Raw genomic sequence first — 17,191 nt, 5'->3', positions numbered from 1 at the left:
GAAACAAGATAAAAAGGAAACTCAAGCGGTCCGTTGTTTAGGACTAGCAGCTTGAAACATGATAAAAGGTAAAGTCAAGCGGTCCGTTGTTTAGGACTTGCCACTTGAAACAAGGTAAAGGTAGACTCAAGCTGTCCGTTGTTTAGGACTTGCCACTTGAAACAAGATAAAATGTAAACTCAAGCTGTCCGTTGTTTAGGACTTGCCACTTGAAACAAGATAAAGTGTAGATTCAAGCTGTCCGTTGTTTAGGACTCGCCACTTCAAACAAGATAAAGATAGACTCAAGCTGTCCGTTGTTTAGGACTCGCCACTTGAAACAAGATAAAGAATAGACTCAAGCTGTCCGTTGTTTAGGACTTCCCACTTGAAACACGATAAAATGTAGACTCAAGTTGTCCGTTGTTTAGGACTTGCCACTTGAAAAAAGATAAAGATAGACTCAAGCTGTCCGTTGTTTAGGACTCGCCACCTGAAAGAAGATAAAGATAGACTCAAGCTGTCCGTTGTTTAGGACTTGCCACTTGAAAGACGATAAAATGTAGACTCAAGTTGTCCGTTGTTTAGGACTTGCCACTTGAAAAAAGATAAAGATAGACTCAAGCTGTCCGTTGTTTAGGACTCGCCACCTGAAAGAAGATAAAGATAGACTCAAGCTGTCCGTTGTTTAGGACTTGCCACTTGAAAGAAGATAAAGATAGACTCAAGCTGTCCGTTGTTTAGGACTTGCAACTTGAAATTAGATAAAGATAGACTCAAGATAGACTCAAGCTGTCCGTTGTTTAGGACTTGCCACTTGAAACAAGATAAAGATAGACTCAAGCTGTCCGTTGTTTAGGACTTGCCACTTGAAAGAAGATAAAGATAGACTCAAGCTGTCCGTTGTTTAGGACTCGCCGCTTGAAACAAGATAAAGGTAGACTTAAGCTGTCCGTTGTTTAGGACTTGCCACTTGAAACAAGATAAAGATAGACTCAAGCTGTCCGTTGTTTAGGACTCGCCACTTGAAACAAGATAAAGATAGACTCAAGCTGTCCGTTGTTTAGGACTCGCCGCTTGAAACAAGATAAAGGTAGACTTAAGCTGTCCGTTATTTAGGACTTGCCACTTGAAACTGGATAAAAATAGACTCAAGCTGTCCGTTGTTTAGGACTTGCCACTTGAAACATGATAAAAATAGACTCAAGCTGTCCGTTGTTTAGGACTTGCCACTTGACATTGGATAAAAATAGACTCAAGCTGTCTGTTGTTTAGGACTTGCCACTTGAAACATGATAAAAATAGACTCAAGTTGTCCGTTGTTTAGGACTTGCCACTTGACATTGGATAAAAATAGACTCAAGCTGTTCGTTGTTTAGGACTTGCCACTTGACACTGACGAGTGACATCTCTTGACCAGACACACTGGGGATGACACTTTTGATGATGAGAAGGTAAATGTCAGATGTTCATGTGTAGAAACTTGCGGCTTGACACGATGATAAGTAGAGACCAAATTGAAAAGACATGACCGAAACAAGATTTTGGTGACCAATGCAATCATGCATGAATTGATATCGCGTATATGATATGTATGAATGTATGAATAAGTGAAAGTATTTATGTATGATTGTATGAATGTATGATTGTATGGATGTATGAATGTAACTTGTATGATTGTATAATATGTACGTGACGGGTAACTCGATGAAACGAGACAAGACGGGTAAGATAGGAGACGGACTGACGTCGCAGTACAAACACTCGGCAAACTTCCTTGGAGGTGATATTATCGTGGAGAAATCAAGCCGTTGACGGTGTAAAATCCGGCACAAGGTAGCAACTGATACCTCCTAGGGAGAGAGCCCATTGTCGTACCAAAAGTCTGGAAGAAGCCGCCATTTGTAAACCGACGCAGAGTGCTCTTTACCTAGCATGCTTCAACAGTCATGTTTTTTTTATGCTTTTTTTGAAAAATCCCTAACTTTTGCCTGGACCGCCCTTTCGGGTTGTCAGTCCACCGGGAATATATTCCTTTTTTGTGCCCCTAATTTTTGCCTGGACCGCCCTTTCGGGTTTTCAGTCCACCGGGACGCTCTCTATTGCCTAAGCCGCCCTTTCAGGTTTTCAACTTGGCGAGCTTTTATTTTTGTATATATTTTTTTTGACTTTGAAAGCATTTTGCCCGAAGCAGAGGTCCTCTTCTTTGTGCTTAGCCATGTTTCTCTTTTGGAACGTAACCGTTTTCGAGGCGGATGTTGATGTACACTTCAACTAGTCATAAGTTCAAAGAGAGTGCGTTTGTTTTTCACATTTTTCAAAAGATGTAAAAAAAGTTTTGTATTTTGAAAATTTTGCTTTAAGTATTGCCATCAAAAATAGAAGAATTTTTTGTGAATAGAATAAATGAGAGTTCCAAGTAAATGGGCACAGGCTCAAATTTGATGAATAGAGTGGTGACCTGCCAACGGCGTGGCCCCACGGATCTTTGAAAAATTTGGAAAATGGTAAATATATGGGAAGGGTACATTGAACACGATAACCGTTATACTCCCTGACAACTTTGAATGCCCCAGTTCCGAGTCTTTGATCTGCAGATGCTTCGAATCGGAGGTTCTTTTGACGACTGGATGCCCCAAGTGGACTGTGCTGACTGATGCAGTTACCTGTCATGATCCTTAACTTTTGCATAGATTGCCCTTTTGGGGTTTTCAATCTATCAGGATAATCATCATCATGTTTTTTTTTTTTTTGTCTCTAATTTTTGCCTAGACCGCCCTTTCGGGTTTTCAGTCCACCGAGACGCTCATTTTTGCCTAAGCCGCTTTTTATGATTTGCGACTTATCGAGCTTTTTATTCTTTGACAGAGTATTTTTTGACTGCATCGGCATTCATGGGACGTGTGAATTCGTCACCATCCATAGTCACAAGAGTCATTGCACATGGGCCTTCATAGTTAGGCATCCACCTGCCCCTGGAGTCTGGTTGGAAAGTAGTACAAAGTTCCGTTCTTGAAATTCATGGGGACGACCCTTTTTGTTAGAAGCTTGTTTTAAACCTCTTTTGATATATTTGTACAAGGTCGTCATAAGTTTAGATTCGATCCAGCTTGGACTTTAGTAGAGCTCCTATTAACAGGACTCCAACCTCCACGGGAAGCACTATCTCCATGCTGTATATTGGGGAAGGAGGGGGGGGTTGCCCCTGTTGAAATGTGTACTGAAGTACGATATCCATGCGAGGCAACGGTAACATCTCATGCCAGTCTTTGTGAATGACTGCCATCTTCTGGACAATCTTCTTGACTTTTGTTTGCAGCTTCGATGGCTAAGATGCCCCAGTATGTGAGAGATCTCATCGGGAGTCTCTTCATTCCCTTCTTCAGCTTCGGATACAAGGAACTCAAAGTTGGAAGAGAGTACATGGTTAATGTGTTCAACGGGTTTATTAATGCATGATTTGATTATTGATTTTGACAAGTGAGTATAAGTTATGATTATGCAGATATTTGAGAATATTTTTGGGTTTTTTGTATTACCATTTTTCCAGAAAAAGCACGAAATAAAAACAAAGTCGGGATCAAAACGACCTTTTCATTAAGGATGGAAAACACATGAAGCAAAAAGCCCTACACAAGTTCATTTTCGTCTCGGGCAGAACGAAATGATTTTTGAAAAGCAGCAAACAACAAACCAACGCATTATTTGAACAGATAAGTAGTAGAAGGAACATCAAAAAACGACCCAAATGTGGCTTGCAAGTACGAATTCAATCTTCGAAGAGCAATATATTGGCTTCAATCAGCTTCTGGACTTCAATCTTCAAAGAGAGACAGTGCTCAATGTCATGGCCGGGTGCTCCTTGATGAAAGGCACATGAGAGGTCAGGTTGATACCCAACCGGCAACTCGTTAGGCACTCGAGGAGGCTTTCTAGTTTTGACAAGGTTCTTCATGAGCAAGATGGGAAGCAGCTCCACATACGTCATTGGGATTGGGTCAAACTGCATCTTTGGAGCCTGTTGTCGAGGCTATTGTTGATGTTGGCGTTCGGGCCTTTGCTGGAACTGCGGCTGATGAAGCTACCAGTGAAACCACCAGCGTGCTCAGTCTCTCTGAATCGGCCCGGAGTGTTGTGATCTCTTGTTCAAACTTCTCCCTTTTTGTTTGCACGAGTGCGTAGGTGCGAGTTGGCCTTAAGCGAGGACAGTCGGACCACTTTTGAAACAGATTGACCTCTATGGAAAAAATTATGAGACTCAGAATTTGAGACTATGAAATGCACGATGATGCATGGTGTTATGCAAAAATAGACACATTTTTTATTTTATCGAAGAATTTGTCAAAGTAATTGTAAACATCATAAGGAACATTGTTTCATTTGATAATTTGAGATATTTCAAACAGTTCTCTTAAGAAAAAGCAAAGCCAAAGACAAAGTCCCCAACAAAGCTAAGGTCTAGTTTAAGATTTTTGAAATTGTATTTCTTGTTGTTCCTCTTTACAAGGTCCATACCTCTGATGTTTACAAAAACTTATTCAAGTCTTTCGATGTTTAATGAGAAAATGTTTTTAGGAATGTATGCATGTATGCATGAATATGCTAAAGAACAGAGAAAATATGGTGAGGTTAAATCCACATGTTGGAGTTAAGAGTAACAACGCCATTTGGTAAGGACTATGGTTTCATTTGTAATTGTAACAAGGGTTCTACCAAGTTCCCAAATTGCAACTACCCTTATGAATATACCGGTGTATAGGAATGCTCCTAGTCCAATATCATCCACAAGGAAGTCTAGTTTGAGTGTAGTATCGCGTGACAACTAAAGTCAAGAATGCTCTTGGTTTAGCCACCGCACTACGTCCTAAAAAGGCCAAGATGGGTTAAGGGTTACTAAGGTCCACGGCTTCACGGGACACTCACATTGAAAGTAATAACGTCGACATGAATGCTCATGACAACAAGAGTACTACCTTCCGTGAGGCCTCCGCCGAGTAGGGTTATCACATGTACGCATGGTCCAAGAATGCTCTTGGTATGGCACTATGATTATACCCCGTCCTATCTTATATTTCTCTCAAGTCCGGGTTAGGACTTATCTCACCACTCACGTTAAGAAAAAGAAGAAAGAAGAAGAATGGAGAACATATATACAGGTATTTCCATCTTTTATTTTTTTTGATTTTTTTTTTTTAAGCAAGTTATAGCACAAAAATTTAGGTAAAACCAAGTTAGGCTCAACCCTCTTAGGGGGGCCCCCAGCGGAGTCGCCATTTCTGTCGCGTCATTTTTCGGAGATCAAGGCTATTTGATTAGCTTATTGACTCACTAATTATTTCACGACTGAACGTTTAATTTTTAATGAAAAGGGGAAAAAAGTTCAAACACCCCACATTTTGAAAAGATTTAGGGTTCGGGGGTTAGTTACATAAAGGGAAGGTGTTAGCACCCTTTATGTCCGTAGTACTCTACGGGAACCTTTTGATTTTATTTAATTAATGTGCTATAACTTGCTTATTTTTTTTTGAAAAAGAAAAAAAAATAAAAATTGAAATGATTAAAAAAAGGGAAGACCTAATTATCTACATTTTATTGATTTGGAAGGACAAGTGTCCTCTGCCTACGTACCCGTGAGGGATCAAAACCTCGTAGTTCGGGGTAAAAATTGACGTTTGATTGGTTGAGTGTTTTTTAATGTTTTTGAAAAAGGTTTTGAAATAAAAGCCAAGTGGCAAAATGGAATTGGTTTGTATTTTTTAAATTAAATGAAAATAGACTCGAAGCAGAATTAAATTGATTGATATTTGACTTAAGAAAATAAAATGAAAAGACGGTCACTTGATTTAAGATCAAGGTTTGTTTATGAAAATGTTTTTGTGGTTTTTGACACTATTTACATGTTTGTGTTGTTTTTGAATAATAGCTAACTAAAATATACACTAACGGAGCGAGAAAAGATAAAAGCGTAGGTACTTTGTGGTGACGTTGGATCACCACAAAGACCATTGACCTAAACTACAAAGCATAAGAAGTAAATCATACACCCACGCACACACACATGCATATAAGCTATTACATAAAACCTATTAATACATTCTACGGTCTGCGATAAAAAATAAATAAATAAATTACATTAAGGCCTATTTACATTCTAAGTTCCGTGCAGTAAAAATAAACGATATAAATATGCATGCTGATATAATAAACCTAAAATAATAAAGAAATAAAATGCAAAAGAAAAGGAAAAAAATAAAATAGAAATGCTAGAGAAGTTAAAAATGCATGAAGAAGAAATAAATAAAAAAATGCAAAGTGGCCACCAGTTCTCTTTATATTGGAATCGCAGCCACGACAACACTACTAGTTTTGTAAAAATCTGGCCACTTTGATGGAGTAGAATCCCCTCCAACAACTCGATGCAGACTGCACATTTAGGAACCGTACTGCAAAACAATGGATTAAACAAACAAACAAATAATAACTAGGCACAAACACGATGAGATACTTGTACCTACAGTAGCCGAAAAGAAAGATTACAATACCAAGAATAAAAGAAACACGAACAGTAGCGCATCAAATTGCTTTCAATGAATTGATGGGATTAAGCAGCAGCAATGAACAAGTAATACGGGACCCAAAAGCAATGATAATTGACAAATAAAAAGGAAAAACAATAAGCTGGAAACTAAAACTACGACAGCAAGCAATTGTTTTGGAATTAAAATAGAGAGCTGTTATAGATGGTAACTTTGATCCAGTACAATTCCATTGCTACAATTTGAAGGTTATACGCATGTAATTGAAACAAAACGGAACAGCTACACACGCATATAATTGAAACAAACGGAACAGCACGAGGTGCAGCAACAACAATGAAAATAAAAGGGACAAAACAAAAGGGAAACAAAAACAAAAAAACTTGGAATTATTAATGGCAACGTGAATTCAAATGGGTAAGTAAAGCCAAACTGAGATTAAATTTCTATGGAAAATAAGGGTTCTTAAACTATCATGTAAATTACGGCTGCTAAAGATTCAAAAGAAATAACAAAATAAAATTGAAACTTCAAAACTAGGGTTATGAAAATTGTGGTAACTACAGTTTTTTGGTTTGCAGGTTCTTTGGAATATTTGTGCGTGTCTCAACTTGTGTGCTGCAGGTTCAACTTATAGTGAAGGATTTGAGGTTAGGGTTTGTTGAGAAGGCAGAAAATTTTGTGGCTTGGGGAGGGGAAAACGTATCTGTTCTTGGCTTGGGAAAAATAAAAACTCTGTGACAGGCTGTTTGTATCTGGACCATTTTTGGACTTAACACTTAATAATAAAATAAAAAAGTAAAAATAAAAAGGGATAAACATGTATATATTTTTTTTGGATTTTATCAAAGAAATAATAAATAAAAGTAAAAGTAGTAAAAAATGAAAAAAGGATAATTATACAAGACTTAGACAATTGGACTTATCTCATAATAAAAAATAAAAAATAATGATAATAATAATGAAAAGATAACTATGCATATTTTTTTTGGATTTTTGACTTATCTTGAAAATAGAAGTAATTAATTAAAAACGAATGACTAATTAAAACAAAAATAGACTAATTAGAATTAATTGATTAAAAAATGATGGAAATAAAGACTAAAAAGAAAAAGAGAGAAGAGGGCCCGACTCGGAACCAAAAATGAGTTATTTTAAAATACCTCTCTGCCGACCTTTTTCACTGAAACATCAGAGATCGATCAGGGTCAAGCGACACGTGTCAATGGGATCTTGGGTCAAAAATTGGGGTATGACACGAACCAATCCAATAGAAAAACCGCAAACCAAACCAACTCAAACCAAAACCGCAAAAAACCGTATTTGGTTTGGATGTATTCGGATCACTTTTTTACTCAACCGTATGATTTGGTTTGGTTTGCGGTTTTCATTTTACCAACCGAAACAAACCAAGCCAAACCACAACATAAGAAAAACTCTAATTAAATCTATATCACCTAGACCAATACTCATATAAACTTAATATAAACTTTAATAAAATGACATATTTTTCTATTGTTAAGTTTCTTCTTTGTTTTTTTATTTCAAAAATGTATTTGCGTGCTACTTGAACTTTTACAGAATGATAAAATATTAGTCTTTTACATTTCATACATAATAGAATTACTTTATGTTCACATTTTTAATTTGGTTTATGTTGTTTGGTGAAAATGAAATTGTGTTGTCAAATGAAATTAAAAACATTGTCGGAAACATTGCTGAAAATATGTTATGTTTTACCTTTTTAACTCGATTTTAATATCAAAAACAAAAATTGTATTGTCTCGAAAAAACTGCACCAACCGATCCAACCCAAACAGCATTGGTTTAGTTTGGTTTGGTTCGAATTTTATTTTAAAAGTCAACCGAACCGAACTAAACCGCATGATTTTTATCTTGCGGTTCGGATGACTTTTAGTCTCAAAATCGAACCAAACCGCACCGCGAATACTCCTACATCTAAGTATAAGATATTAATTTGCATCACAATCACAGTATAAATATGATAGAATTTTATTTTATATTTTACAAGAATAAACTCTAGATAATTTCTAAATCTAATCTAAAAAGAATAAACTTTAGATGCTCAAATATTCCCGCCCTTCCTTCAAGTGATTAAATTTTGAGTTATGTTAATCGATACCCACAACACTGATTAAGGATAAAGAAATTAATATTAAAAAAGGAAACTTTTTTTAACTTTTTTCGGATTAATTACACAATTTTCAATACAATAATTATTAATAGTTTCCTTTATTAGAATTTAGGAATTTGGCCACCACAAATCTCTTTGAGATTTCGTTACACCTTCTAACGGTGGCATCATAGTATTGTCAACTCATAACGTCCGTCATCTCTAACGTAAACCTTCTCCAGACCGTCGGAAACAATTCCAATGTCGTTCCTGTTGCCGGGCACCCACTCCGTGACCACCGCCGGCTTCCGTCTCCGGAGTCTCGTATCCCAAATCCTCAATGCCAAATTCTCTGACGCATTTTCTTCGGCGGAAACCATCATCGCCGACGATAACACGCTTTGTTTCTCGTCAGCACCGTCGTATACCGACACCACAGAGGAATCAAAATCGTCAAATCCAAATCCTAATCCAAACCCTATTGTATCCCAAAGCTTCACAACGCTTTTGCTGTTGGCGATTTCCGATAGCGAAAATATATCGGTAATGCTACGACGACAACTGCGTAGAAATCCGTCACTGTTTCCGGAGCCTTTTAATCGGAAATATTCACCCGATCTATTTTCATCTTCTTCTTCATGATCGTCTTCGGATTTCGATGACGTGGACGACAACGAGCAGGTTTCATCATCGTTGTCGCTGAAATCATCTTCAGCAATGAGAGGAGGAATAGAAGGAGTTTTTTTGGGGAATTTGATGATGAAAATGGTGTGAAAGGTTACGAGTAGAGCGAGAAAAAGAGCGCAATATTTGCAGAGATTGAGAGCTATTGAAGAAGGTTGGTTATGAAGAAAATTGAAGAGATGGTTGATTATGTGAGTCACAGGAACTTGCACTTGCATCATTTTCAGAAGAACAATGGAATGGAAAGGAAAATAATAATGGAAATTGTGACAGCGAGAAAAATATGGTGATGATGATGATGATATGTAGTTTATGATGACTAACTACTTAACTTACTCTTGTTTTTGAGAATGATAACTTAACTTACTTTGTTGGCAAATTGTTGGATTATGAAGTTAATGATAACTAACATATACTATATATGGTGAAGAATATTAGTTTCCACGTAAGGAAATGTGTTGGTTAATGATAACTCATAACTTCCTTGTTGGCAACTTGTTGGATTATGCATGTAGTTTGTATAAATCAACATGGATGTGGATATGAACGATGACGGAAGCAGGGGCGGATTTGGACTCACAATATTAGTGGGGCAAAAAAAATCCGTTAAATAATTAAATAATACTAAATTTAATAAAGTTGTTACAAGAGATCGATCAAATGCTCTAGCAGAATACTTGTGTATATGGACGTTAAGCCTGTTGCGCTCTTTTTTTGGAAGCAAGTCGCAATTGCGTAGAAATTTAAAATAAAAAAGATCTATGTATTGATATATGAAGAAAAATATAGACAGATGAACAAATTGTACAAAACATTATTTATGTATAAATACGAGTAAAAATATAGACATGTGTATAAATTAAAAATAAAATTGATCCCCATATTAATATATAAGTTAAAGTATAGACACCTATAAGCATTAAAAAAAATAGGTTCTTGTATTAATATATGAGTAAAAATATAGATACATATATAAACATAAAAGATGTTTGTATTAATATATAAATAAAACTTTTCACCAAAAAAAAATATATAAATAAAATTATAAAGGAAACTAATAATAAAAAAAGTAAAAAAAAATTGGTGTGGCACATGCCACACCATGCCAGGTTCAAATCCGCCCCTGGACGGAAGTCCCAAACATTTTGAGTTTTTCATTTTGAACTTTCCTTGTGTGGTTCAAACTGTATTACTAGTACTCGTTCATGCTTACAATAAATTCAAAGTCAAAACTTTCAACATTTTTTCCTAAAAAAAAAAAAAAAAAAAAACTTTCAACATTTTGAAAACGTGTAGTGTTTGTACCCAAATAAAATGAAAAACGTGGAAAATACATGGTCCGCTGTATTTCTCAGAAATTTCTATCTAACAGTTTGACATAAAAGATATTTGGTGTGTTTGTTTAAGCTTTTAAAAAAAAAATAGATTTTGTATTAATTATTAAAAATATTTACAAAGAATTTAAATCCATTTCTGTTTGTTTACAACTCATAAAATAACTTTTTAAAAATAATTCATATTTTACCTCCTTGTTTAATAAAGGGTTTGGTCCTCGTGAGCATGGCTCAGTTGGTTTGTACAATGCATAATATATGCAAGGTCCGGTGTTCGAACCCCGGCCACCACAATATGCAAGGTCCGGGGTTCGAACCCCGGCCACCACAAAAAAAAAAAGTTTTGGAAAAAGTCAAATAACTTTACATGTTATAGTAAAAAATATATTTTATGAAAGTTATTTTAAAAAATATTCTAAACAAACATTTTAAAATGACAAAAGTGATTTTTTTTTCTTTATTTCTAAAATAAACGCACCCAATTATCCGATTAGAAAATGAAAAACAAAAAACAAAAAACTATTGTATATATTTTCTTTAAATGTATCTTATTGATTACTACTCGTCAGTTTTTTAACTGTTGTTTTAGAATAATAACATAAAATCAAGGAAGTAGATTTTAGGTGTTTTATTCGTCTATCATACCCTCATTTTAATCCATCAATAAATTCCTATTTTTTTGGAAAACACATTTATTTTTCAACAAAAGCCCGTTTAATATAACCTTTTTAAGAAAAAAAATCAATTTTAAAAGTATTGCATAAGTTTGTTACAACTTTATAAAAAATCAGAATCTAAAAAAAAAAATTTAAAAAGAACTTCAAATGAGAAACTGTTAAGAGTAGCTTCTCAAAAATAGATTTTTTAGAGGAGAGAGAGAGAGAGAGAGAGAGAGAGAGAGAGAGAGAGAGAGAGAGAGGAGAGAGAGAGAGAGAGAGAAAATAATGGTTCAAAAGATCGAACTAATTTCGTAGCAAAAAATTCATTTTATGGTCGATCTTAAGATTTTTTGTGTCCTGAGCAAACTAAAATGATGGTGTCCATCTCTTAGTCATATTATTAGATTTGTTTCGTTTGTGCACAATGTTAGAGCTTGAACAAAAAACTTGGGCGGTCAAAGTGAAAATAAAAAGATATAAGTTATAAATTTACAAAAATAAAATAAAATAGCGCTAGCAGAGATACGTGCACAACCGGTCAATATAAACAAAGACACCTCCTCACATGTGCAACAAATAAATCTAAGAAACATCTCAACAAACAGCACCAGATAACATCACAAACAATTTTCCTGAAAACTGACGAAGCATCGATCCTAATAAATAACTAAATTCATTCTTTTTGTTAATATGAAATGATCTAAAAAATAGATAACTTAAATCATTTTAAGAAGGAAAATGCTAGATATCAAGAATGCTTTTATCAAGAAAGATTCAAGAATGACATGGCAGAATAATTACCCTTAGATTTCAGTCCCACCACCCCATGATTTCCGCACCACCCCATGATTTCCGGTCAGGCTGAGATTTTATTGGCTTACATTAATTTCAGGACAATTTCTTGATAAAATCTAAGGGTGATTATTCTGCCATGTCATTGTTGAATCTTTCTTGATAAAATCTTTCTTGATATATAGCATTGCTCTTTTAAGAAACCCGTCATTACAATATTTAATATTGTGAATTGATTATTGACTTACTTGAATCAATTAAGGGTCATGTTAACTTGTGCCCTTAGTGCACATGTTAAACAACCTAAATAGAGCAAGTTTGCATTGGAAAACACAATATAACAACTTTTAAGAAGTTGAATGCACGTCTTTTGATATGTGTATTTCTATCATGAGTATCTTAACATGTGCCTTCAGGGCACAAGTTAACATTAGTCATCAATTAATAAAGGTGAACATTTTAACAATATCACACCTCATTTAATGCATGTATCATCCACATCAATCATTTTTGGGGTGTAAGTAGCCCAATAACTAAAAATTCAACTTCAAATATACAAGTATCATCCACCAAAATTCCATTATTCAGGTTTTTGAGTTTAGTCAATGTCACAAGTTGTCTGGACCCCCACACTAAATTTGAGCTGGAGAACTTGCGATTAACTGCAATATGAATTAGATTGAGTTAAAATGACAAATTTTAGGCAATATTTACTAAATCAACAACTTCTTTTTAGAGGATTAATTCTACAACTTAGAAAACATAACAAGTTTTAGGCAATTCACTAAATCTACAACTTTTTTTGAGAGGACTAAATCTACAACTTAGAAAACAACAATGACAAGTATATACTTCAACACATGCAGAAAATTATAAATGTAGTTAATAAATTTTAATTTATTTTTCTATTCATTCTAAATTTATTTTGTCACTCAAATTGTTCAACCCGAAAATCCGACATGACATTATGTTCTTCTCTACTTCTTTCTTTCAAAAAAAAAATTATGTTCTTCTCTACTAACAATGATAACATATTCCTATAGCCCGTCTCCCACCGTGGTCCAAAGACCGTTTGTTTCTACGTCTAGACTAAAGTGCATCAAACATACGTTTTTTATAAAGCTAGAAATAATAGCTTTCACGTTTTTCACATCAATTGACCCATAAACGCATGGCTCCGGCAACAAAAAGCTTAACCAAACACTCACTAAACTATATATAACAAACACCACAGTCTATTCATTTGGATATTTGTGGACATGATATACGACGTCTACCAAAGCCACGATTACTGAATGAAAGAAAAACTTTAAAGGTACTGACTAATATACTCCCCGTCTCTAGATATAGTTTTACATTCCTAATGACCTAAGACTCTTTGGTACACTAGCGAATGCTTTGAATATTACTAATGGTTAAATACTTTTAAAAAACATTTATATGAAGCGTAATATCAGTGCATTAGTAATTCAAAACCTATTTCTTAATCAAATGTATCTTTTTTTTTTTTTGACCAAATAATCAAATGTATCTTTTTATTCCAATGTATGATAGTAATTCAATATGATGGGTACTAACACATATTTTTGGAAAACTAATTAAAAAATTAAGAGATTATCACAGGAGCAGCAATTTTTAAGATAACCTATCACGAACACTCCTCGCGTTATGTGTGTTTCGGTGTCGGACACACGTCTCGTGTTTGACACCGACACGACACAGACACGTATAATTACCCTGAATTAAGTGATTTTCTCAAATTATTAGCGGTGTCGGCGTGTAAGTGTATGTGTCGTATCCGGTGTCTGTGTTCGTATCCATGCTTCGTAGAAGATAACCTATATATATATATATATATATACTATATATATATATATATAATATATATATATATTGGACTTACACTTTCGTTCAACATGTTTCCCACTGATTTGGTTTTTGGTGCGCAGAGTGCAGTCCACAAGAATTTTAGTGTCAGATGGGAGAGTTGAGACATCCAGAGCTAAAAATAATGAAATATGGGTACCCTTTCCCTCAACGACTCCATTGGGGTATAAAAGGAGCTTCCTGTTAAAAAAAAAATAGCCAGAGAACATAAAATTTGTTACTTCTACAACAAGGTAGTGATAAGAAAGTTAATTAGAAGTAGTTTATCTAAGTACCATTTATAATCTCCAGCTACAAAGGATTCAGACTCGTACTTGTCTAAATTTGCAAACGAAAATTTGCAAAATTTCCAGCCATGGGAAATAGTGACAGGATTTATTATGGATAAGCAATCGCCTTTATTGGCAGTCTTGACAACGAAAACCTCAGCTCCAAAAACACAATTATCATCCAACAAATATCCTTTTGTAGGGTCTTTAAATGTGTCAAGGTTGATGAATTTTGGGATACCCCATTCTGTTTTCAGGACATGAAAACGCCTAACAGATGCATCTGCATGTTTGTTAATTAATTTATAATGTAGTATAAGATAAGGTATTTTTCTAATTTTCTAAACTTGCCTGAAAAGATATTAAAAACTTATAGCAATAAATATGATTTTAATCCCTATAAAATAGCTCATGTCAAGTTAAACACTAAAAATTTCATGATATTTAATCACTAACTTGGTGATTTCAATTAGTAAAAAAAAACTGTGATTTCAAGATTTTTTTTTGTAGTTACCAAACCTAACAGAAAATATAACCAACCTTAAAATTTATATCATACATATAATGCAATTTTTGAAAATTAAGTTTACAATTACTCTCAATTAAAATTTGTACCTTGAGTTGTAACGTATTCATCGTCAATAAAATTATATGCTGAAAAGTTTATAATGGCATTGATCTCCCAATCAATAGGTAATGAAATTGGGTCCATGATTGCCAAATAAATAGAAACGTGGCCATGTCCATTCCCCTTTGTGTTCCCAGATGGGTATATAGACAAGCTCCTACGCATGAACGAAAGTTTAATAATATTATCATTTATTTTTTACTAAAATAATGGTATCATGATTGTGAACGAGCTCTCAAATTTATTGAATGAGACATTCAAGTAGATATCTAAGTGTTCTTGCTGACCATTATTTAAGGCCTAAATACATTTACATACCATTTGTAACCTCCAGCTTCAAACTCTTCCGAGACACATTTTTCTATGGAGGCATTAGAAAGCAACGAGAAGGACTGCATTTTGAATGTGTAATGACTTGGCGGAGCTTTCCTTCCTGTAAAAGATATCAATATAAACTATCACTGAAAATGATATGCATATTTGCATCCACCTTCTTTTAATGTATCTAATCTAATAACAATGAAATAATTTCAACTTTTCCGATTTAGTATTTAGGGCAAGCACATGCTAGAGATGGTTTTTTTGAAAGAAACAATTCTTACTTTTTGTTGTCAATCTTATCTTTAATAAATAAATATATAGACATATATTTGTAAATAAACACACTTGTGTTACCAATTGTTGTTTATATGAATAACCTTTCATGGGTGTGGTAGACAACACTGGATCCATGGTAGAAAATGGAGAAAACATTGCAGTGAAGAACTAATTAATGAACCCTTAAGAAAAAAGAACTAATTAATGAAGGTTTTTATATGGCTTTTGAGGTTTCTTGAAAATTTTAATTTCTTACATCCTTTGTCCAAGTTATTCACCTTTATGTGTTACTAACAAGGAAGGGATTGTTTGTGGTTTATGTATTTGGTTGCACATACCTTAATTATACTTAACAGTTTCAAATGAATTACACAATGAACAATTCTTTGCTTGTTTCAAATGAATCACATATTCTTTTCTTCAATGCTAATTAAATCATTTCCTTGAACTTGACCATAATTGGATTTGCTCTCATTCTTTCAAACAAATTACTAACCACAACGAAGATGATATCATGAAGAATAAAGGCATGGAAAGAATCAAGAATGCTGCTACCATTCGTTGCATAATTACGTGGTTTTCTAATGTTGCGACTATTTCATCTCCTTTAATCTTCATGATATCATCTAACCCTCTATTGTTGCGACCAAATTTTCCCAAACCATTTCTTTAAACATATTGTGTGGTTTTCTTTACTCTAATGCTGCGATCATATTGTGTGGTTTTCACAATGTGTTAAAATGTATTTGAATTTACATACCAGTTTGCATCTTGAAATGATAAAAACGAATAATTCTTTAAAATGATTGCGTGATTTTTTAATTTGGTCGCAACATTAGAAACAAATTATGAGAAAATTTAAACATTTTTTTTTTAATGTTGCGACCAAATTATTTTCTTTCAATCATTTTAAAGAATTATTTATTTTTAAATGATATCATCTTAAAAAAAATTAATAATGGTTCAAGTACGGACTAAGAACATCTTTAATGGTGCAATCCATCATATACATCTAAACACCAGATTATAATTAGCTCATAGTCGAACTCTAGATTACGAAACTTCTTTTCTGATAACCGAATGGTTAACACTTAACACAAATGATAGGTATTGTGAATGAAAAATATAAATGGAAGATCACATTATCATTTAACGTAGAATAAATTGTTTTTTTTTAGGGACATTTAATGTAGAATAATGTGGAAGAAAAAAAATACCATCAAGCCAACTTGGTATATTCTTACGATTATTCTTTTTTTTTGGGGTACAAGTTCTTACGATTATTCTACTGTGATGCATTAAATCAGACCATATGTAGTTTGAAATTGAAAGTTAGTTAATTATTGATGAAAATGCAAAATTAATATGGTTGCAACAGAGTGCCTTTCACTTTGTACACGATGCTGTCATTTTCAGGCAGTATTGCCGGGGAAGGAAAATAGATTTGTGCACAATAATATTCCAAATAAGTCTTTCAAAAAAGTGACGATTTTTTGTTTATAGTTATTTGATATAAAGTGTGTTTGACACGAGCTAAGTTTTAGCTATCTATGACTTACTTGATCGTTTTGAAATTTATTTATGTCAACTTGAGGTGTTTTATAAATCAGTCTATTTATTTATAAAGTGCGACAAAGTGAGAGAGTGCCTCACCGGTGTCCGGACACTGATTAAGCATACTAAAAAGAAAAT

At 34.1% G+C, this 17,191-nt stretch overlaps 2 protein-coding genes across 3 annotated transcripts; both read right to left on the bottom strand.

The window, feature by feature from the left end:
• Positions 1-8,674: 8,674 nt before the first annotated feature.
• On the bottom strand, positions 8,675-9,852 carry LOC146959057 (uncharacterized). Its single transcript, XM_085740590.1, has one exon. The coding sequence runs from the start codon at positions 9,552-9,554 to the stop codon at positions 8,838-8,840; it is 717 nt and encodes a 238-aa protein (XP_085596716.1). The 5' UTR covers positions 9,555-9,852; the 3' UTR covers positions 8,675-8,837.
• Positions 9,853-12,463: 2,611 nt separating this feature from the next.
• LOC146959056 (MATH domain and coiled-coil domain-containing protein At3g58260-like) lies at positions 12,464-15,800 on the bottom strand. 2 transcript variants are annotated; one of them, XM_085740588.1, is made up of 6 exons: positions 15,505-15,800; positions 15,221-15,335; positions 14,890-15,059; positions 14,281-14,557; positions 14,022-14,185; positions 12,464-12,780 (listed from the first exon to the last, which is right to left on the bottom strand). In XM_085740588.1, the coding sequence occupies exons 1-6, from the start codon at positions 15,653-15,655 to the stop codon at positions 12,623-12,625; spliced, it is 1,035 nt and encodes a 344-aa protein (XP_085596714.1). In that variant the 5' UTR covers positions 15,656-15,800; the 3' UTR covers positions 12,464-12,622. The 2 variants fall into 2 exon arrangements, with proteins under 2 accessions (XP_085596714.1, XP_085596715.1); XM_085740589.1 differs by having other exon boundaries at positions 15,601-15,800.
• Between the last annotated feature and the right edge of the window lie 1,391 nt (positions 15,801-17,191).

Source organism: Medicago sativa, chromosome 1, assembly GCF_051527215.1.
Source record: "Medicago sativa cultivar Bolivia chromosome 1, Bolivia_mono, whole genome shotgun sequence".
NCBI lineage: Eukaryota > Viridiplantae > Streptophyta > Magnoliopsida > Fabales > Fabaceae > Medicago > Medicago sativa.
This window is presented reverse-complemented; position numbering and strand designations above follow the sequence as displayed.

Excerpts from the sequence above, each read along its gene's own strand:
- LOC146959057 (XM_085740590.1), bottom strand. The coding sequence starts at position 9,554 with ATGATGCAAGTGCAAGTTCCTGTGACTCACATAATCAACCATCTCTTC.
- LOC146959056 (XM_085740588.1), bottom strand. The coding sequence starts at position 15,655 with ATGTTTTCTCCATTTTCTACCATGGATCCAGTGTTGTCTACCACACCC. Across the intron at positions 15,060-15,220 it reads GAAGCTGGAGGTTACAAATG|GAGCTTGTCTATATACCCAT; the intron begins GTATGTAAATGT and ends GTTCATGCGTAG. Across the intron at positions 14,186-14,280 it reads GTAGCTGGAGATTATAAATG|GAAGCTCCTTTTATACCCCA; the intron begins GTACTTAGATAA and ends TTTTTTTAACAG.